General features: G+C 35.0%; 1 protein-coding gene across 4 annotated transcripts in view; it reads right to left on the bottom strand.

Annotated features, from left to right (window-relative positions):
• Window positions 1-2,477: 2,477 nt before the first annotated feature.
• Window positions 2,478-24,250, bottom strand: part of LOC111147008 (ubiquitin C-terminal hydrolase L3) — a 42,839-nt gene continuing 21,066 nt past the window's right edge. For 2 of the 4 annotated variants that reach the window (XM_022502849.1, XM_022502848.1), the window contains 4 exons: window positions 10,088-10,279; window positions 5,732-5,807; window positions 3,309-3,367; window positions 2,478-2,728 (listed from right to left, as the gene is read on the bottom strand). In XM_022502849.1, coding sequence (XP_022358557.1) covers window positions 2,645-2,728; window positions 3,309-3,367; window positions 5,732-5,807; window positions 10,088-10,279 — 411 coding nt within the window. In that variant the 3' untranslated portion in view covers window positions 2,478-2,644. The remainder of the gene's footprint in view (window positions 2,729-3,308; window positions 3,368-5,731; window positions 5,808-10,087; window positions 10,280-24,250) is intronic. The other 2 variants (XM_022502850.1, XM_022502851.1) reach the window with 2 other exon arrangements.

The raw sequence follows: 24,250 nt of genomic DNA, 5'->3' as shown, positions 1-24,250 counted from the left end.
CTTAAGACATGTTAAAATTTGATTCACCACAGAATGCAGATAACCTCTGTTTTAGTCACAAATGAACACAGAAAATATTAGAGGTTAAATATGGATATCATAAACTCTATTTCAGTATTTAAAAGCAAACCGTTATACCTGCTGAAAGATGATGTTTAGTTAATTCCCAAAAGTCCAAGTAAAAACATTTAAAGTTTCAGTTCTCTTTAGTTCCATTTCCCCCAAATGTATTAATCATCAACAAGTTCCAGAAATGTCCCATTTGTTGACCACCCTCTCTCTCTACAAGTTTCTATATAAAATTAATCATCAATTTCTTCTGTAAGTGCTAAATTTTAAGAAAGTGACTAAGCAGAGTATTATAGTTAATACAGTAGTAGGACTAAAATCCTAGACATAAATCTAAGAGAAAATTTTCAAATTTTGAGTTTCACAAGGGACTAGCGTCCTAATGTGTGCAAAAGAATGCCAGTCCTAAATGGTTGTTCCATAAAACATCTAGAAAATGACATTCATAATACATATTTTTAAAAAGCTCTGAGTTCTGCAATGCTCCCACCCAAAAAAAAATATATTTTTTCAAATGACCTTTAACTCAATGTTTTCAACAGATACTTGACTTCAAACCCTTCTTGCCCATTAAGTCTGAAAAATTAGTATTCATTACAGCAAACTTTGAGAAATGATGTAGATTTTTGGTGATAAATTAGATACTCGGAAAAAGTCAGCAAGGGAACCAAGAGCTGTTTAGGAATACTTGAAATTTTAAGATAATATACAAGACAGCTGGGAGTACAGAATGCAAATAAATGATGGAACAGAAGAGTGGAACACTTGGTTTTACTGGCAGGACAGAAGCACCATTCTCATACACTACTGGTTGTTTCAGATGATTTCTTCATCCCTATTGCCATCACTTCATTCAAGCCTTCTTCACCATAGAGAGTTTGAAGGTCTTCCAAAGGGACCCTTCTCCTTATAGTCTATTTTTCTAATCCAGTGCTTCCCAAACTTAATATGCATATTCATTACCCAAGGAACTTGTGGAAAACACAAGTTCTGATTTGGTAGGTCTAGGTTGAGGTCTGAAATAATTCTTCTTTAGCAAGTTCTCAGGTAATGCTGATGTAACACTTTGAGTACCATAGATCTAATCCATTCTTTACGTCACTGCCCCATTACTCTTCCTGACATACCACTTATCTCAGGTCACTGCCTCAGAAATCTAGGTTACCTCAGTGAATCAGGTATACACGTTTACACTCAATGATTGCTCTAGAACTTCATTCCAGACCAATTTGGTCTTCTCCTAACTGTTATAATCCTTCCAACCCAATTCTATTTTTTTTCCCCTGAGGTAAAATGAATGTACAGTGAAGTACAGATTTTAAATGAACAATTCAATGAGTCTTGATAATTGCATACACCTGTGTAATTAATACTCTCCCCCCAAAATATAGCGCATTGCCATCACACCAAACCTGTGTTTTGACCCAGCTCTATAAATACTCTTCCACCTTTCCTCTGCCTTCCACTTCTAAGATGAAGCTGAAGCCCTCCCTTCTTCAGAACACACATTAAATTCACACACATAGCTCCGTCTAAATTACTACTTCTTTTAAGATTAAGCCATCACCGTCTCTCATTGACCTCACAAATCTCTCTGCCTCCATTCTTACCTCCTCCCCAAAATATTATCCACAGAGGAGTCAAGATGATCTTCTGAGATTATAAATCAAATCAGGTCACTCTCCTGCTTAAAACCTTCCATGGTTTACCATCACACTTGCAATAAATCCAAATTCCTTTTTCTGTTGTCCTGTATCACTCAGCCTCTCCTCCTACGACCTTATCTCTTGCCACCTTCCCCTTCACTTTCTATGCTCTGGTCTTATGAGCCTTTTTTCAGGCCCTACAACACCATAAGATTTTCCTACTTGAGGGACTCTGTATTAATTTTTCCTTTTATTCTTCACTACCACCTTTCTCAGGTTGGTTTTTTTGTTGTTGTTGTTGTTTTTTTTTTTTTAGGTATTCAGATCTCAACTTCACAGTTACTTCCTCATAGGAGCCTTCCCTGACTACAGATTCTAAAGTAGCCACTCAGTTACTCTCTAACACAAATCTGACTTGGCCTAACATCTATCATTGGTGTGTCTCTTACTGATGTGTTCTTCATCTCTTCTCACAAGCACATAGGCTCCAAGACTGTGGAACTTGTGGACTGTGTTCATGGCTGTAACTCCTGTACCCAAGACCGTGTCCAGCTCATGACAAATCAACACTCCACAACTGCTTGTTAAGGGAGTATGTCAAAATATGTGATATATCATATATTTACACTATGCAGATGGAAACTGTACCTGTGCCCAAGACAAAAATCTCCCATGAAATTTAAGAGAATAAGAAGCCTATCACTAGTCCCCAGGCAAGGTAAGTCGTTCACAAGAAACAAAGGGGAGAAAAGAATGACAGCTTTAACGTGGGACAAAAATAAAACGCAGATTAAGTCAAAGTTTAATTCACATAAAGTTTAATCAGTCAAGTTAATGAAAATATCAAAATTTTTGAGTTAGTGTATGGCAGCAGAAATTTAATTTTTGTTGCAAATAATACAGTATTTGGTGTTTCCGTCACTGACAAGCTATGCTGCAGATAGAGCAATTGCATTGAATCTCAGTTCATCAGGGTCACGTTCCATAAACTTCTTGCAAACTTCTATGGCATCCTATGGGGGGAAAAATGTGTAATTTTTCAGTTTATAAACTTGTGTTTTCCTTTCAAATGATAAATGTTTCGTATTTTCCCAATTCATACTAATCTTTAGTGCAGACGTCTTTTTCCAAATGCAAAATAATTTAAAGCACAGACCAGGAAGAGTGAATGGTTGGTAGCCTAATTTCCTTAGTACAAAACTTAAAATACTTTAAAGAAACTTAACTTGAAAATTACTATCTCAGCCACAGAATTTGTTCATAAATCTAAAAATCTCTAAAATCAGGATCAAGATAAAGATGGTGGTATCCTGGAATCAGTGAAATATGGGAAAAGATGTGAAACTCTTTCAATACTATTCATATCTTTTTGAAATTTGATACTTGTTCACAAAAAGAACTCTGAAACTCTCTTCATTTGGTGTAGATTTTTAACACTAACTCAGAATTTTCTTTTTGGATTTTCTCAAGAGGGTAAGGACACGGAAGCATTCAAATGCAGAGAAAATGTTATTCAAGTGATCTTTAGGAATATTTTAAAGATAACAAGAACATTGATAACACTTAAAGTAGGCCAACAAGTTTTATTGTTACCTCTAATAAAGTTTCATCACTAGTTTCCCCATGGTTAATTGGAAATGGTTTCCGTCCATCTGTGGAAAATGAATAAACAGTTGAAGGTTTAGCTGCTTATACAGGATAATGTACTTCCAACTTCCATTTTCCTCTTCCCACAAGTGAGGCGAAAGTTAAAAGATACTGAAAATGATATATCCTAAAATAAATATTTTAAATGTGCTACCTATCAGTATTCTTTATATTAAATGTTATTAGAACCTTGCTTCCATGTTTGAAAGCCTAAATTCTCTTCATAAAAAGAATTTATAAGAAATAAACATTGGCTTTAATTTCTTGAAAAAATGCAAAATTAATTAAGTCAGTTTTTAAAAAGCAACAACCCTAGTTTCCACCTTCAGGAATATGAAAAACTTATTTCAAATGAGAAGATACCCAAGACTGACATGCTTATACCAATGAAAGGGAACCATCACAAGATTTATATAGTAATATATATTATATATATATATAGTAATATATAATAATAATTGTGTACAACCAAGGCAGTAAGCAGTATAGACCAACAATCTAAATAACCTAGGGTTATTTCACTGACCACCAATGTTAATTAGACACAATTATAAACATCTTGAATAAACTACTACTTTAATGAATGCTATGAAAAAAGGAAAAAGGAAAAAGTCCAATATTATATAAACTCATCCTAACCCAAAGTTAACTGATACTCTACTCTATATGCAAATCTTAATCTCCTGTATCTCATAAATGGCACTTCGTGGGGCAGCTGGATGGCTCAGTTGGTTAAGTGTCTGCCTTCAGCTCGGGTCATGATCTCAGGTCCTGGGATTGAGCCCCTGCTCAGCGGGGAGTCTGCTTCTCCCTCTCTCCATCCTGCTCTCTCGCTCTCTATCTCTTTCAAATAAATAAACAAAATCTTTAGGAAAAAAAAAAAAGACATTTCAAGTTCAATCCATAAAACACAATCCCTTCTATAATTCCATGGCTTCCAAATGTAATAAAAATGTCTGAATCCATATACATACACAGTGATAGAGCTGAGCTGATACCACTGTGAAAGAAAAATATGAGGGAAGATTAACCAAACAAACCAAAAGGCAAAATGAGACAATTATTAAAACTGGATAAATAAAATTTTATTTATTTATTTATTTATTTTTATTTGAGAGAGTGTGAGAGAGAGAGATCACAGAGGGAAAGGAATAGGGAGAAGCAGACTCACCGCTGAGCAGGGAGCCCAATTCGAGGCTCGATCCCAGGATCCTGAGATCAGGACCTGAACCATGACATTCAACCAACTGAGCCACCCAGGCACCTCAAGGTTTTTAAAAAGTACATTAATTATGGCTCAGCTAAGAATAAATGTTTCTGTGGTCATAATACTATAACTCCAGCAGAACTGGGAGACTAGAGAAAGGAAAGATTGGGAGGGTGGGTAAGGAACAAGGGTGACACTGGAAAGCTAAATTCTGATCTTCCTTGTGGGAAGTGAAGAAATAGCACTGAGGCTACTTCCACCTCCAGGCATGCTGGAATAACTGATACCGGGTGACGCCTTCCACTGGAAACAACAAAAAAGCTGGAAGAAATAGCTGGAAGAAATAGCTGAAACAGTTGTTCTTAGATATCTGGAAATTGGTAGTTTGTATGTGAGCTCAACAGTAACAGCTTTCTGCCAGTTCACAAATGGGAAACCCACGCGGAGCCCAACAGTCTTAATGAGGAGACTGCGGAGAAAGAGCGCAGGATTCAGGAATTTGCAAAACATCAGAAAGAAGGTGGCTCCCCACTTTGCAGAGTTATCGATTAAAAATATGAGGATCTCCTCCAAAACTCTCCAAAATAGCCTACCTACAGTTAAATTTCTAAAAAATAAGTGCAGGTTTAGGCCAAAATGCCAAATAATTAATCACGACTACTTTGACATATGCCTTAGGGAAGTGTTGCCAGAAAACAGAGACTCCTGTAAAGTTAAAAAATCAGATCCAACACAAAGAGATAGTACAAAAACCTAAAAACTAGTGATACTAATTAGTGATTACAAAAATTAGTCTTTATGAATATATTTTAAAAGTTGTTTCCAGATCAAGATAGTTCATCCAGATGTTGATGATAACTAACTTAATAATTTAGTAAAGAATGCTGAAGTGATGTATAAGAGTTTCCTATGATTTTTACTTTCCTGCTCTGCTTGAAATACAAAGGAGGTATACATATTTTCTTGAATTGTAACTTATTTAAACATCAAAAAAATTTTATTTTTTTCTAGTAAAAAATCTTAAATGGAAAACTTTCATTATGTCTATTCAGTGTTATAGGGCAATTAATATTAAACACAATAAACATCAACAGTCCTATGAATCATAGAGACTTTCCCACTTATCATTTCCCTCCCCAGAGTAAATTTAAATAGTTCTTACCTAATTCATAGAGATGCCCATCTACATGAACTAATGCAATAAAATGAAGATCTACTTTTTCATCTATACTTGGTGCCTGAAATAGGAGGGAAAAATACATACGATGCACGTTAGTAGTCAAATCCATGAAGTACATGTAAATACATACAAATATGAAATGATATGAGAGAACATTTAACCAATATAATTCAAAGTTTATTAATCTTTGATATGGTAGACAAAGAATGAACACGACCACATTTATGACAATGACCTCAGGACATCAACCAGGAAAACACCGACTAAAAGCATATCTTTCTTAATCTCAACTGATCTAAGAACCTTTAATATTGTTCAACCTCAGAAGCCCTGGTGCCTAGCACAACGCCTGAAACATAGTAGATGCACAATGCATACTTGCTGAATGAAATGAATGCATGAACTCATTTGTCTAATTTTTGATATTTGAAATAACAAAGTTTAAAAAAATTAATAGTGTAAGAGTTAAACTCTTTCCAAGCTAAATTTTAAGACATCAAGAAAGTGAATTCTTAATGATTTGAACTTGATAATCTCTTTTTTGAAAAATGTAATAAAGTCTTAGAATAAAACAAGTCTCATTGTTCATCATAGATTCAAAAAATTTAAAAATGAATAAATGCAGGAAACTAGCCCAAAAGAGTAAAGGGGGGGGAGAGATAAAAGCAAATTAAAATGCAATTAACTATAACCTATGATTTTTTGCCTGCTTTCTTAGTGAACTACTTGAAATTAAAATTACACCTAGGTTTTTTTTGTTGTCTTTTTTTTTAGTTTACCAAATTCGATTTGCATTAAGCAATATCTGCTACATTTCTTAGAAATGTAAATAAGTTACCTAAAATCAATACATGATTAAATAGCACTATGGTATGCAGTAAACTGCCCAGTTAACACTGTGTGTTTGCTATATATCAAATCTTAAATGGTCTGGAATAAAATACAATCACTGTTAAATGCAAGCAGAAATTTTAGAGGCAAATATTTTTAAAAAGCATAAGTCAAATCACATCTCATATTAACATCCTGTAACACAATAGTGTCTAAAATTTAAAGTTTATACTTTTTTCACCTTCAGATAATTTTATAATTTTAAGTAGTTTTTTAACAACAGCTTTAAGAAGTGTTCAGAGGCAAAAAATTGAAAGCGACAGAATAAACATTACTATTTTGGATTTACTGAATATTTCTAAAACACGTACAGATAGAGGGACTCATCTAATCTCATATTATTCTGCAGAGATTATTTCCTTCCATTTATGAATGGGAGAATCTCAACATAACATTAATATGGCAAACTAGGTATTCCTAACTTCAGTTGAAAATGAAAGAATTCCATTGTTGGTAGGAATCAAAATGATCTACTTTTGCTGCTGCTCCAGTAGTAGCCTCCTCCCCCGCGCAGCCCCTTTTACAGTGGCCCCTAGAACAGGGGACTGCCACTAGGTTCTGAGGCAGTCCATTTCGTCTTCAGACAGTTTTGCTGGAGTTATCCTTCATACTGAGACTAATATATGTCTCCCAGTGTTTTCCATGGTCTTAGAAAAAGTCTAATCCCTCTTGAATATGATATTTCTTCAAATATTTAAAGATAGTGATAATGAGTTCCCTTACTTTCCTGGTCAGAGAATCAAAAAATATTACTGATCACTCAAATCCAATATCCTCGTTTTACTAATGACCGGAAGAGAATCCAATTTTTCCAGGCTAAACCTAGGCAATTGTACAAAGTATAAATTCAATCTGTAACCAAAAAATGCTAGAAATGATTTTTTACCCAACTAGAAAAGAGTTTTGTTTTACTCATTACTCATTTACTCAATTTAAGACAATTCTCCAACAGGATATCAAGTATTTTAATTTTCAAAAATTATAAACTATTTTAACACCATCTCTTCTTAAAAAAATAATACATCTTATAGCTTCTATTTTTCATATTTTGTTAGTAAATACAACCATGCTAGAGGAAAAAGGAGTATAAGTGGGGTCAGAGACCTGAATATGTATCAGACCCTGTGTACACTAGGTTTTTAAATCTGTTTTAAAGTTTAAATGAAATGCATGAAAGTATTTTGTAAATTGCTAAGTGCTATAAAAGCATTATGTAACTTTGCAATATTAATACTACATTATCACAAATATAAGAAATCACTAACGCTAGTGACTCATAATGGTGAGTCATTATACCTTTTATTCAACAGTGCATACTAAAAATATACAGCTCTAAAGAGGGCATGAAAAGTCTTCAAACTATTATTATAAAAGGTAAGTAAAGCTCAAAACTTCTAAGCCTTCCACAGAACCTTGGTACCTATTGCGAGCCTTTCCCTTTGACCAGATTCATCAGTCTGAGAGTCTGAAATCTGCAATTATCCAACTGCTTCAAAATTGTTCTACTTCAAACAAGACCAATAAAGTCAAAGTCTTCCATTTCAAAACATGACCAAGAAGGCAGAATCCGGAAGCTATAGACTGGATCATGTTGCCTATGCCCATTATATATATATATATATATATATATATTTTTTTTTTTTTTTTTACAAAGGTCCCTAATTTACAATACAACATGTATTATTATCTCTGACAACTAAAAATAATATAACAAATCAATTAGAAATAAATTAAATACTAAATATAAATTTCAAATTGTTGAAAATAACATTTTAAATTTAATTTATACTTGTAGGCACTGGCACTGTTTTAAGTGCCTTCAAAGTACTGACCAACTCATCATCATGTAAACTCTATGAGACAGATAATATACTCATTTATTCTCAAAAAAACAGTTTATCAGCTAGTAGGTGATAGAATCTGGTTTCAAACTCAGGTGGGGTAGTTTAGAATCCATGCTATGCTATGAGAATACTTATGAAGCTATAAAGCAACAGAATTAATATGGAGAGTGAAGATCAAAATTATATAAAATCATATAAAACTGGAAACACCAATTTTATGATATGTTCACTTATATTTAGAATATTTTAAAAGTACTAAGGAATCAATCATATTTAGAATCAATTTTGCCCAAGATAGAATTTACAAAATTGGGGTTTTACTCTGATCAATTCACCTTTTGTCTCCTACTATGCCAAACACTGTATGGCACAGTAGGGAAGCAACAAATATTAAATCGATAAATGAATAAAAATGGCAAATGCATGTTGTGATCCAATGAGGAAAATGAAATAGACAGCAGTTTATTGACTGATACTCAGCATAAATGAAAGGCTATTTTGATGACCATACTGACATTTGGTAGAAACAGATATTTAAGGAAATATGTCAAGACTACTTCATAGTTTGTGTCTAGCTCTGGAAGAGTAAATAAAGGGAAAGAAAGAATGTTTGACACCTTTTAATTTTTTTAGCATTAAATGTACGAGGAATCAGACTTCCTCTGGCTTCAAAAGTTAGGATTTCCAGAAGCATCAAGTTTCTTATAAATGGATAGCATACATCAAATCTTTCAGATACAGCATTTCTAGGTAGACTCTGCCAAACCACAGTCATTGCTATTAACAATCTAAAAAACATCAGAAAGAAAAGAGCTGGAGTTGCCTAACCCTACAATTTATTTCAATCATGAGAATTATTAGAATTCCATCATCAACCTCAACATTTAAGATAATTGGCAAGATTTTAAGAACAAATGTACTTTTTACTAGTTTTTAATATTATCAACCTAAGAAGGAGAAATCATAAAATTTGTGGGAAGCAATTCTCAAGGAGAAAATTTTCACCTCCTACTTGGAAAAAGATCTTTAGAAACTGAATAGGTAGGGAAGATTGGATCAAGATTAAACCAAGTACCTGAGACACCTCAGGGAATAAAATAGCTTAGATGAACACCCTACACCATGAAGGATTAGGTTAAGGATAGAGTAAGTAAAGTGACCCCAGAGCATGACAAGAGACTATAGTCATGTTCAGAAACATGAAAAAAATAAAGAGATGGCAAAGAACGCAGAAGGTACACAGCATTTGTTGACCTGGGTCAACTAAATGAAATCAGAGAGATGAAGGTTAAGAGAATACATATTCACTTTAACAACAGACAGGAACTTAAACATTGTCATGAATGTCGATCAGTATTCATCAAAAGGCAGGCATCCTAATGCTGGCGGGATATGGAGTGGGAAGATGAATGTTCACCGAGGCACTGGTGAAAGTCAAGCTAGACTGCAAAGCATAGAGGTATGCTTGCAATCTTATTGGGGGAGAAAAAACTAATGGTTGAGTGAACCAAGAGAAAAGCACTTTGAAGACTGAAGAAGTGTAAGGAAAAAAATGGACTATCCTTGTCACTGGAAGAAGAGATGGAAGATTGACTACACTTACAACAGAATGGAGACCCATAGATGGTAGGCGTAAGAAGGGTCGCCAGCGACGAAGACGGAGAGATGGACTGGTAGCTTTTGCAGGGCCTACATGGTTACGTTTGACCCAGGGCAGGGATGCATGGTGACACAATGATGAGGCCTTCGTTCTGCAGTGGCTAGAATGAGGCTGTGATGAGGATGGCGAGGAGGACTACATAATTAAAAAAGAGAACATTTTACTTAGACCACGTTACTGGGCGATCATTTTTTTTCTTAAAAGCAACGTATGGTCATACTTGTCTTTATATGGTCTAGTACTTTTAATCAACCATAATCTAGATAAGGATCATATATGAATGTTGGTTAAAACTGGATAAAGTGGAAATATATAAGTAAGGTATAAGGTTATATGCCATAGCTTCTGTAAGGATACATCTAAAATATTTACCTACTCTCATTTGTGTAGCACAGTCTCATGGAATTATTTAAAAGCCACTAATAATGGAATTATCACATCAAATTGTTTAAAAAAACAGAACACACACACACAGAACACACAACATGTAACACATACAAAACACAAAGAATACTGTGTAGAAGAAAACAATATGGTGATAGGCAGTGATGAAAAGAATTCTTTAGTGGGAATAAGCTCTAAGAGGGAAAAAAAAACCTTTAAAATATAAAGAGGAGTAGAGCAATCCTCTGAAGCTGATAACATGCATTAAGTATTCTCTTACTTACACTGACAAGTTAAATGGAAACTACCATAGCCTATTAGCCATCTTTCACTAATCAATAGTGTTTGTTAAAATATGTACCATTTATTTTGTCCTGGGCACTCTTTTAAGAACTTTACATTATCTATTCATTTAATCTCCCAGCAATCCATGAGACAGGTACCATATTTCCATTTTACAAATGAGGAATCAGAACACACAGAGGTTAAATAATATAACCCAGGCCATTATTCTAGCAAGTGGCAGGGATAGGATTTGGATACAGGAAATCTGGTTCTAGAATCCATTGTGTAGAATCACCTTGATGTGTACCCTCATTTTCCAAGGGAAAGTTTTTATAACTAACTTAATAGACCAGATTCTAATGAGGAGAGGTACAATCCTCTTAAAATTAGATATTTTGAGAATCATGCTTTCAAACATAATTACGGCACAAAGGTTGAATCTGGCCCAACAGTTTTTCACAAAATGCACATGCTTACAATAAGTAACTTATTAATGGTAATCCAAATGTTAATTTTATGATTGCTACCTCCAATAAATATTACCAGTACATGAAATAAAAGTTTAAGGCAGTGTGAAAAAATTATAATCATTTATAACCATAGTGAGAAGCAGCAATAAGAATAGTGTTATGAGGGGTGCCTGGGTGGCTCAGTGGGTTAAGCCTCTGCTTTCGGCTCAGGTCATGATTTCAGGGTCCTGGGATTGAGCCCCACATCAGGCTCTCTGTTCAGCGGGCAGCCTGCTTCTCCCTCTCTCTCTACCTGCCTCTCTGCTTACTTGTGATTTCTCTGTCAAATAAATAAATAAAATCTTTAAAAAAAAAAAAAAAAGAATAGTGTTATGAGTCCTTGGGAAGCGATAATGATCACTAACCGTGACTTATTCTCTTTAGGAAAATGAAGGGATTTTCCCCGAATGATTTCTAGGACTCTTTCAACCCTAAAAATTCTGTGATCCTTTTTAGTATTTTCAATCTGTGGAAACAGTACAGTAACCTAAAATAAAGCTATCACTGCAATAAGGGTTTAAAAAACTAGTGGCTCTTAATAAGAACCAGTCAACCATAAATACATAAATAAATCCTCTTGGCTCTATACAGGAGTAAATGGTCTGCTCCCACAGACACAGTCTAATCAGAAGTTTGACGTATTCAATCTGATTACATTAAAATAGGAGAAAGAAAGGGAAGAAGAGAATGGGGAAAAGAAGAAAAATGGATGAAGAGAGAAAAGAAATGGAGGAAAGAAAGAAAGGGAAGGAGAGATGACTAATGAGCAGGGGAACAAAACAACAATCTTCTGAGCAAGGAGGAGAGATTACTAAGCTAGAAGTAGAACTGGAAGGTGAATACCAAAAGAATGTGGAAGGTTTGGGGAGGTGATATGGGAAAGGGATTCCTGGCCAAGAATTCAGTGTCAGAAAAAGAACAGAAAATAGGGACAAGGAAGACAGAACTAGACCGCCGGGTCTAGGATTTGATTTTACCCTTTCAATCAAAAGAGCTGGCCTGTTACTTTTCCAGGGATGCTGGAAGAAGACTTGGGATGCCTGGGTCAGAGAAAAGGGACTTGACTTCTAGCACAGCCAGGAGCACAATCATCTACAGGTCTGCATGCGCTCACGCTCACGGGAGGGCGACACAGAGGGCCTAGATGGATAGCTGCACACAAGGAGAGCTGCATTCCAGGAGAGGAATATTGAGTTTGCGGAACTGTGTTTTATAGCAAAAAGCAAGCAAACATTCTCTTTCCTATAAGCAGACCTTACCTAATCCCTCACAATTTCCTACTGGGAGAAAAGCAGTTTCCCTTCAAGTGTAATGGCCTTCTTCTTTTACCATTTTTGAAAAACCTTTTAAGAACTTAAAAAAAGGGCGCCTGGGTGGCTCAGTGGGTGCAAAAACAAAAGTAGCACAGGAAGCACTGAACTCTTTGCCCACGGCATCCTAGCCCCCATTCGCTTTGTCCTCTGCATTTATGCTCTCCATGTAATTTTTTTCCTGAACCATTTGGGGGTTTAGGGTACGTTACATATATCATGGTCCTTTACCCTTAAGGTATTTCCTACAGACTAAGAGAATTCTCTTACTTAACAGCAGTGTATTTACCACCTTCATAATTTTAGATTGCTATAGTATCTTGTCTAGTCTGCCCATATTTTAATTTGTTAGTTGACCTATTCATTTCTTTTAGAGCATTTTCCCTCGTGACCTAGGAACAGGTACACTGAATTTACTTGTCCTGTCTTTTCAGTATCCTTTAACTTGGAATATTTCCAACAGTCTTTCCTTGTCCTTTATGACATTAACATTTCAACAGTCTCCATCCCCCATTTTTAAATAAACAATTTTCTACATAAAAAAATCATGCTATGAATACAGACACTTATTTCTTCCCTTCTAACCCATATGACCTTTCTTCTTCTTGCTTTCCTGCCAGGATCTTTAGTATAATAATGAATTTCATTGATTTCTGCTTTTATCTTTATTATTTCTTCCTTCTGTTTGACTTGGGTTTAATTTGCTCTTCTTTTACTACCTTAAGGTAAAATGTTAGATTACTGACTTGAAAAGATCTTTTCTTTTCTACTATAAGCGTTTAATACTATGAATTTATCTTGAATCCTTGCCTTTTCTTTTCTACTGTAAGCATTTAGTGCTATTGATTTTTCTGTAACTCCTGTTTTTTCTCTTTTATAAGCACTTAATGTTAAAGAGTCCCAGTTCCTGCTTTACCTGAAACCTGTATATTTTGATTTTTAAAAAATCTTATTCAATTTAAGATGTTTCCTAATTTCCTTTGTTACTTCCTCTTTGACCCATGAACTATTTAAAAGTATATTGTTTCACTTCTAAATATTTGGGAATTTGTCAGATATTTCTCATTGCTGATTTCTAACCTAATTTCATTAATCTAGAAAACATTCTTTGTATGATTTCCACTTTTAAGAAAATTGTTAATTTCCTGATCCAGGGTATGGTGTATCCTGGTGCACATTCCATGTGTATTTGAAAAGAATGCATAATTAAGCTGTTTGGGGATGGAATATTCATAAATGTTAATAGGGTCAAGTTGTTTAGTAACATTGTGAAGGTCTTCTATGTTAAGGTCTTACTAATTTCCTGGGTCTACTTGTTCTACTGATTACTGAGGAGACTGCTGAAATATCCAAATATTTGTGCATTTGTCTATTTCTTCCTTCAGTTTTCCCAGTGTTTGCCTCATATATTTAGAGGTTCTATTTTCAGCTACATACACATACTTTATGTCTTCTTGGTGAATTGATCTCTTTATCCTTAGAATGTCCTTTATCACTGTAAAATATTCCTGGTTCTTAAATCTACATCACCTAATTTCAATATTATTCCAGCTTTCTTTTGATTGCTCTTTGCATTGTATATCTTTTCCCATTATTTTAATTTAAATCTTTCCAAGTCTTTACATTTAAAGTGACTTTCTTGTAGATACATATAATTGTGTTCTTGCTTTTTTACCAGTTATAATCTTTCTTTCAATTGATGGGTTTACATTAAGACCATTTATATTTTATTAATTTCATGTAATCATTGATATGGTTGACTTAAAACCTATCATTTTGTCAGCTCTCTACTTTCACCATCTGTTCTTTGTTGTTCTTTCTTTGCCTTTTTTTGGATTATTTCTATGATTCCATTTTATATGTACTATTGTCTTATTGCTTATATTTCTTTTTCGGTAATTGTTCTTGGGTTTAAAATGTTTCTTTTGTCACAGTGCACCTTCAAATAATATTACACCGTATGTCATCTAAAAGCCTTATGGCAGTATTCTGAATTCTTTCTCCCATCCTTTGTGCTAATGCCATATATTTTAATGTATGCTATAAATTTATAATACATGGCTACTACTTTATATTTAGACAGTTAATTATCTTCTAAAGCAATTTTTTAAAAGAACAAAATTTATTTTACATTTACCTTCCCTTGTTCCATTTCCAGCCCTTCCCAAGTTTTTGTGTAACTCCAAATTGTAGTACAGGTAAGCTGCTGATGAATCATTTTGGGTTGTTTCAATGTGTCCTTTAGTTTTGAAAGATATTTTTGTTTTAATTCTTTCAACACTTTAAAAATATCATTCCATGGTGTTCTGGCTTGCATAATTTCTCATGAGAAGCCTGCTGTAATTCTTACCTTTGTTCCTCTGTATCTAACCTTTTTCTTCTGGCTGCCTTGAACATTTTCTACTTATCTTTCGTTTACAGTAGTTTGAGTATTATGTACCTCAGTGTATATGTGTGTTTGGTTTTCGGAGGATAGGGGTATTATCCTACCTAGTGCTCTTTGAGATTCTTAAAGCTGTGATCTGAGGTCTTTAATTATTCTTTGAAAAGCAGCCATTAGATCTTGAAATATTTTTTCTGTCCCATGTCCCCATCTCACCCTCGCCTCTTCTTTTCTTCTAGGATTCTCTTTTCATGTATTAGATAATTTGAAATGCCCTACAACTCTTGGATGCCCTGAGTACCCCCTACCACCAGTAGTATATTTTACTTTTGCGGTCTAGTATGAGTATGATGTGTCTTCACATTTACTGATTTTCCCCTCAATTTTGTGAAGTCTACTGGTTGGTGGACCCATGAAAGGAATTCTTCATCTCTGATACCATATTTTTCATTACTAACATTTCCATTTGATTCTTATAGTTTCCAACTCTCTGCTGATATTCCCTCTTTGTTAGTACATGTCCACTTTGTTCTCATGAGTCTTTAACATATTATTTATAGTTATTTCAAACTACATCTGACAGGTCCAATATCTGGATCATATCCGACTCTGATTCTGTTGACTGGTTTGTCTAATAACAATGTATTGTTGTTTTTCTTGTTTCTTCTTTGTCTTGTAATTTTTGGTTAAAAGTTATACATCCTGTGTAAGAGCAGACTGAGGTAAATACTTTTTATGCCTGAGAATGGGCATACCTTTTCTGCTACACCTTTAGTGTGTGGAATTGAATCAGTCTAGTCAGGAGTTGAGCTGTTTTGTGTTTTATTGTGCTACAGTTAACCTCAGCAACCTACCAGCTTAAAATTCGTCTAGCATTACCTTTTGCTTAGGGTAGCAGCTAGGCTGTTGGATGCTTTCTTTTTCAGTGTTCTTGTTCCACCCACAGCTTTAGGCTTTTTCTCAGAGCCTGGGTTCAGAGGTCTCTCTCCTTGTTATTGACTCACTCACACACTTTTGACACTTGTTTATTGATGCTTACTGGTCTTTAATGGTGGGAAGGTAGAGATATTCTTTATTGTTCTGGTTTAGCCATTGCTTCTACCATTATAGCTAGGCTGTCTATCCCTGGTATCAAGAACCAGGCTTTCCTCCTTCGACTATTTCTCTTGTTGTTTTCTGCCCCTTCCCCAAAAAGGTTGTTTTATCTATTCCCTTACCCAAAGAAGGTGTTTTGTCCTAGCATCTTTAGGTTTTGTTCTGTAGGGGAGAAGAACCAAGGCTTGGAGCCTTAGCCGAAATAGAAACTGCTCCCTTCCTCAGGTTTGTACCTTAAGTCTCTCTCTAGTCTTGTCCTTAGTCTATCTTATAAGTACCAGTGAGGTTTGTGGAGTGAATGAGAGCTTCCCTTTTGGGGCCCCTTACAGCAATTTTATAATTTCATACTAGTCTATACTTGGCCTTTAGCAATTTGTTAAAATTTTTAGCATTTTGTTTCTTCTTTTCTTCTTATAAAAAGGGATTATACGCTTCATGCTGCTTTTTTCACTATCCATATATTTTGGGCATCTATCCACCCCAATAAGTATGTATCTATATCATTTTCCAAGGCAAGATATTATTTTTTAAATATGGTTAAATAGACGGAACCATAAATATATATATATATATTATTGTATATTTAGGTTGTTTGTAGTTTTCTACATTTATAAACTACGTTATAAATATGTTCACACAAGTATCTTTAATATGTTCACCAATGAATAATAGTAATAGCTAACATTGTGTGACTATCGTTATATACCAGATGTTCTAAACTATAGATGACATAGATCCTCACAATAACCCTATAAAGTAAAAATTATGATCATTTCTATTTAAAAATGGAGATACAATTGTTGTCCAAGCTCTATCAGATTATCTATAGGCGACTTTAGCCTTTTTTACTCATCACATCTTCCAATGTAAACTTATATAAGAGAAAAGAATGAAAAAAGTATACTGTGCTGAATGAGTTCCACACTTTAAGTTTGTATGCATGTGTGTCTGTATCTGGCTATGTTTTTATGTTGTAGAAAATAAAAAATAGGATGGTACAATCTATATTATGAAAAGGTCTTGGGGAAGAAAGCTGTTACTATTTTATAGTCCAAGTGCCAGCTTACTATTATTTTTAATAAATAAGTGAACATGTTAAGATGTTAAACGTTAGAAGCATTAATTCTAAATGTTTAGTCAAGTCATATTTATTTCTACCTAATGCTAAATGAACACAATATATACATATTTTCTCTAATAACATGATTTCTAAAGATAATCTAATTCATAATTTAGACATAACATTGTACATCATATATATTTTCAATTCTAATAAAAATTTTTATGATAGGGGCGCCTGGGTGGCTCAGTGGGTTAAAGCCTCTGCCTTCGGCTCAGGTCATGATCCCAGGGTCCTGGGATCGAGCCCCGCGTCGGGCTCTCTGCTCAGCAGGGAGCCTGCTTCCCTTCCTCTCTCTCTCTGCCTGCCTCTCTGCCTACTTGTGATCTCTGTCTGTCAAATAAATAAATAAAATCTTTAAAAAAAAAAAAAAAGATTTAAACGGTTTAACATTAACCAAGGAATTAGAAATACTATAAAGGCTAAAAAGAAATGATACAGATATTTTTTAAAAAGGGGGCAGGGGGTCTGCCTAAAAGAACTTGTCTATTAAGAAATCAGGGTTTGGGGGCACCTGGGTGGCTCAGTGGGTTAAAGCCTCTGCCTTCGGCTTGGGTTGTGATCCCAGGGTCCTGGGATTGAGCCCCGAATCGGGCTCTTTGCTCTCCAGGGAGCCTGCTTCCCCCCTCTCTCTGCCTGCCTCTCTGCCTACTTGTGATCTCTGTCTGTCAAATAAATAAATAAAATCTTAAAAAAAAAAAAAAAAAAAGAAAAGAAAAGAAATCAGGGTTTGGTAGGTTATTTAAGTGCTCAAATCTGAATTATTCTAAAATGCTAAAATAAACGAAGTAGATTTTGGCTTACACCCAAAACATCTTCTCATTTTAATGGGCATCCTATTATTAAGAAAAATATCATTATAACCATGTAATTTTCTGAACATGAAGGGAACATTAGCTGGTAGATACTTAAAATAATTACTGTTTTCTGAAATATACATGATATGATAATCAAAAGACTGTCTTGGTTTATGGGTGAGATTTTATGTTTAATATAAGGAAATATCTACTAAGAGCTAACTTAGATATAGGGGTAACAAGGAATAAAGTATTCAGCACAACTCTGGACAGTTATAATGCATTACATATTTGTATTAATTGGCTGTAGAAATAAGTCAATCAGAGAAAGACAATTATCATATGGCTTCACTCACATGTGGAATTTAAGAAATAAAACAGAGGAGCAAAGGAGAAAGGAAGGAAAAGCAAAAGAAGAAATCAGAGAGGGAGACAAACCTCCAGGGTTGCTAGAGGGGAACAGGGTCATTTGGTGATGGACATTAAGGAGGTTACGTGATATAATGAGCACTGAGTGTTTAAGACTGATGAATCACTAAACTCTACCTCTGAAACAAATAATACACTATATGTTAATTAATTGAATTTAAATAAAAAATTATTAGCTGTATTTAAGTTTGCTTTTAGGACAAAAACAAATCTTTAAAATTAAAAATCCTCCCTTTCCTCTTTTTTGTGTTAGGATTTTGATTTACGTACACATTGTGTTGCCTTCAGAGCATGGTTACTTACTAGCTATGTGACCTTGAACAAGTAATTTCTCAGATTTCCCACCAATAAAATGGGGTAACATATATGGATCTTAAGGAATTTAGAGGATTAGTACAGTATAACTATACTAATCATTAAAATAAGATGGCAAACATACTTTCAAAAGCAGTAAGAATTAAGAAGATGAGAACAGGGACACCTGGGTGGCTCAGTGGGTAAGCCTCTGCCTTCAGCTCAGGTCATGATCTCAGGGTCCTGGGATCGAGCCCCATAATGGGCTCTCTGCTCAGCGGGGAGCCTGCTTCCTCCTTTCTCTCTCTCTGCCTGCCTCTCTGCCTACTTGTGATCTCTGTCTGTCAAATAAATAAATAAAATCTTTAAAAAAAAAAAAAAAAAGAAGATGAGAATATTTGGAAGCTACTAAGCACCTCAATTTCTATTTTTATTCACCCATAAATGACACTAAAGAGTTACAAAGAAAACTTCCTCAATTGACACTGCAGCACCCAAAATGATGCCTAACTCCAAGCATCCCCAGTCACCTCACAGCGAGAATTTTTTGGCTTTAAAACCTATATCTGGGGGCGCCTGGGTGGCTCAATGGGTTAAAGCCTCTGCCTTCAGCTCGGGTCATGATCTCGGGGTCCTGGGATCGAGCCCCGCATCCGGCTCTCTGCTCAGCAGGGAGCTTGCTTCTCCATCTCTCTCTGCCTGCCTCTGTGCCTACTTATGACTTCTGTCTGTCAAATAAATAAAAATCTTTAAAAAAATAAAATAAAATAAAACCTATATCTGTGCATGTCTAGTAGAGAACAATGTGCACTCTCTTCACAGTATCTCCTTCTCTTCACAGGGTAGAAATTGGAATAAAATACTGAAAAAAAAAAAAAAAGAAAGAAACTCAACTTCTAAAAATAATTTTAGCTTCTCATTATATGATCATTAGAAATCATGATTCCTGGGCGCCTGGGTGGCTCAGTTGGTTAAGCGACTGCCTTCAGCTCAGGTCATGATCCTGGAGTCCCGGGATCGAGTCCTGCATCAGGCTCCCAGCTCCATGGGGAGTCTGCGTCTCCCTCTGACCTTCTCCTCGCTCATGTTGTCTCTCGCTGTCTCTCTCTCAAAAAAATAAATAAAATCTTAAAAAAAAAAAAATCATGATTCCTTTTATCGACCCATTGATAAAATATGTACTTGATCACAAACAAATTAATAGTTATTTCCCGAATGTATGTACATGTCCTTTCAGATACACGTCCTTTCAGATGTTAGAAATACCACTGAGTTTAAAAAAATGGCCTACGGACAGAAAAAGAATTAGGAACTTCCCTAGGGCTGCCAAATGCTATGCAAAGAAGTAAAATATAAATGTGTGTGCATACAGGTATGAGCACATGTGTGCACATGCATGAGAACATGTACGCATATATAAAACTTGAAAAGTTTAAAATCAAAATTATAAATTAATTCTAAATGGAGTTCTGTAGATTTTTTTAGTAACTATCCATACAATACATTGGATTACACTAAATGTAAGGTCCAAATTTAAAAGAGGAAAGTAAAACCAGATTCATGCAAAAGATGCAAACTTTCCTACAGAGTATCCAGTCAAAGCAGTCAAAGTGAAACATGGGCTAGATATCAAAATACACAAAATACCACCACATAGTCCTTGGAAAATCTGCATGATGGCAAATGTATTCATTTTGCTCACATAATAAATCAAGATGCCCACAGTTAAGAATGTCTTAAAAGACTTTTTCTCTATTGGTTTCAACAACTGTGTTTTCTCACTTCAATTTATAATTCTCCATGGCAGAAATCTCTATTAATATAATGACTTATATCTGTACATGTCATATTAAATTCAACCTTACCATTGTTAAGCTGGCCAAATGAATTCTCAGAAATTCTTTTTTTTTTTTTTTTTTTTTTTGGCAATGTTAGAATAGGTTTCATTTATTACAAATGAAAAGAATCTTAAATCCTAGCATTATCCTCCATTTTGGAAAGATATGGTTTAAAACAAAACAAACAGAAAAACCTCACCATCCCAAACCTAACCTTGACTCTAGTTTATTGCTGAAGACATTTTTACATAAAGGGTTATGCCCAGTCAGATCTGAAAGAGTACATTCCTGAGTTCAGTCTAAGAATTTTCTTTTAAAATAAGTAATAGCCTAATATCTCTATTTCCAAAACCCTCATATTGTCAATAAATAAATAAATAAATAAGACGAAGAAAGAAAAGAATATTTTGATCCATTTTAGGACAAAGCACTTGTTAACCAAGAAGGGAGGAAAAAAGCATAAACAGGATAGAGTAGTAATTACATTTCTTACCCTTCAACAACTAATTTAATCTATCTATAATCATTTTTTAATGATAGTAAATAACTAATTACATGATTGGAGACATGGTGTTAATGTTTGAATATTACTTAGCCATCAAAAAGAATGAAATCTGGGGCGCCTGGGTGGCTCAGTGGGTTAAGCCTCTGCCTTCGGCTCAGGTCATGATCCCAGGGTGCTGGGATCGAGCCCCACATCGGGCTCTCTGCTCAGCAGGGAGCCTGCTTCCTCCTCTCCCTCTCTCTGCCTGCCTCTCTGCCTACTTGTGATCTCTATCTATCAAATAAATAAATAAAATCTAAAAAAAAAAAAAAAATGAAATCTTGCCATGTGCAATGATGTGGACGGAACTAGAAGGTATTATGCTAAGTGAAATAAGTCAGTCAGAGAAAGACAAATACCATATGATTTCACTCATATGTGGAACTTAAGAAATAAAACAGTTGGACATAGGGGAAGGGAAGGAAAAAAGAGATAAAAACAGAGAGGGAGGCAAACCATAAGAGACTCTTGACTACAGGGAGCAAACTGAGGGTTGCTGGGGTGGGGGGGAGGATAAGATAAGTGGGTAATGGGCATTAAGGAGGGCACTTTATGTAATGAGCACTGGGTATTACATGCAACTGATGAATCCCTAAATTCTACCTCTGAAACTAGTAATATACTTTATGTTAACTAAATTGAATTTAAATTAAAAAAAAAAGAAAAGAAAAGAAAGGAATGAAAAGAACCACTCCAATAACATTTTCCCAACTCTGACTAAATCTAATTTGTACTCCTTCCCTCAAATTTAGCTCCTCCACTCAACTTTACATATACTTTCGAATCATGCCTCTATCTGGGTAATGATATGCAGAAGGAGTGACAGCAATAAAAAAAGATGAAGATGGAGAAGAGATGGAGGCAAAAGTATAAGAAGTTAGGATAGGCGTTACAGAGAATTTCTCAATTTTAAGAATGAAATAAAATGAAGTTGCCCAAAAGATTAACCTTAAGTCTTGCTGGAATGGAATAAAGAAAATGAGGTGAGGAAAGTAAAGGTAGAAAAAAGATCAGAAGGTGCCAATTTCAGATTTCCTAACAAAAGTGGACTATACAGCTTAAAAAGCATACTTTTTCATCAGAGTTCCATTTGTTTCCAACTGATTCTTCCAAGAATATAAAGAACTTAAACTGTACATTATATAAGAACTAAGTTTCTTCCTAAATGTTTTAGCTTCTTTCAAAGACAGGAAAGAAAAAAACCTTAAAGAAGAGACATAAATGTGAATATCTTAATTGACCCCAATTCTAACATAATCAAAATCATTCAAAACTGTACTGCAGAGTAAAATGAAACCATGGAAACCATACTTCTACAATAATGAAAATGTAACCTGACACTGTTTTCCTCCACTGACAGTCTGCACTGATTGGGCCAAAAGGCAAATTAAATACACACATACACATTTTATTTTTAACTATGTATACATATATGAATACATACCTGAAATCACAAGTTACCCTTTGCTTACCTTACCTAACCTTAAACTTCCTCTTACAGGACAACAACACTAACCAGAATATATTATTACATATTTCATCATAAATAAATTACAATTTAATTTCACAATTTAAATTCATTCTGTAAACTTTTCCTAAAGATCTCTGAACTGTCATTAGCAATCAAACGTATTATTTTCCTCTATCACACATGCTAAAATTTAAAAATAGGATTTAACTTGGTAAGGGTTATGTTTGAGGCTATCTGCACTGAAGTGAGGGATCCTTAAAGACACACAATGTGTCTTATTCATCTTTGTACATACAGCTCCTAGAACAGTGCCTGGCATTATAGGTGCTCAGACAGGTTATGTGGTTGATCAAATGAAAGAAGGACAATTTTATATTCTGTAACAAGAATCTTAAAAATGTTTATCCCTTTGTCTCAATATTCTACCTAAAAGTAACTTAAAGAACCTAGAATGAATACTTGGATAAAGATATTTAATGAAATTATAGTTTTAACTTGAAAAACTGCAAACAAAACAAATATCAAAAGTTTAAAAAAATGCAAAGTAAATTATGATTCATTCACGATAGTACACAGCCACAAAGAATTTTTTATGAGGAGGTCTTGAAGAGACAAGAAAATGCTCAAGATAAAATATAAAGAAAAAAAATCCCACAAAATTCTTTGATCTTTTTTTGAAGATTTCTGAAGATTCTTTTTGAAGATTTCATTTATTTATTTATTTATTTGACGCAGAGAGAGAGAGAGCACGCACACACACGCATGCACAAGCTGGGGGAATGGCAGAGGGAGCTATAGAGAAAAAGGGAGAAGCTGACTCCCCACTGTGCAGGCTCCATCCCAGAACCCTGGGATCAACCTGAGCTGAAGGCAGACGCCCAACTGACTGAGCCATCCAGCTGCCCCTTAACTGTTTTAAAGATAAATTTAAAAGGGGGGGCACCTGAGAGGCATCTGACTCTTGGTTTCAGCTCAGGTTATGATCTCATGGGTCATGAGATCGAGCCCTGGAATAGGTTCTGCACTCAGTATGGAATCTACTTGGGATTCTTTCCTTCCATTCTCCCTCCACCTTTTCCCCTACCCCCACTTGTACACACCCTCTCTCTCTAAAAAAAAAATCTTAAAAAAAAAAAAAAAAAAAAAAAGGATAAATTTTAAAGGGGCGCCTGGGTGACTCCCTTAGTTAAGCATCCAATTCTTAATTTCAGCTCAGGTCATGATCTCAGGATTGTGAGATCAAGCCACAAGTCAGGTTCCATGCTAGGCATGAAGCCTGCTTAAGATTCTCTCTCCCCCTCTCCCTTTGACTCTCCCCATTGCCTCTCTCAAAAAAAAAAAAAAAAAAAAAAAAGGAGGGGGCACCTGGGTGGCTCAATCAGTTGGGTGTCTGCCTTCAGCTCAGGTCATGATCCCAGGGTCCCAGGATCGAGCCCTATATTGGGCTCCCTGATCAGCGGAGAGCCTGCTTCTCCCTCTGCCAGCTGTTCCCCCTGCTTGTGCTCTTTCTCGCTATTTCTGTCGCTCAAATAAAATAAATAAAATCTTTAAAAAAAGATAAATTTTAAAGAAAAGATTGGAAGTAAATATATATATATCTATCTCAAAAAGCATTTTTTGCTACACTTTCCATATTGGCATGCTTAT

Source organism: Enhydra lutris, unplaced genomic scaffold (assembly GCF_002288905.1).
Source record: "Enhydra lutris kenyoni isolate GAN:26980312 unplaced genomic scaffold, ASM228890v2 scaffoldscaffold15, whole genome shotgun sequence".
Classification (NCBI taxonomy): Eukaryota; Metazoa; Chordata; class Mammalia; order Carnivora; family Mustelidae; genus Enhydra; species Enhydra lutris.
The sequence above is the reverse complement of the archived record's forward strand: the minus strand, read 5'-3'. Positions and strand labels throughout refer to the sequence as shown.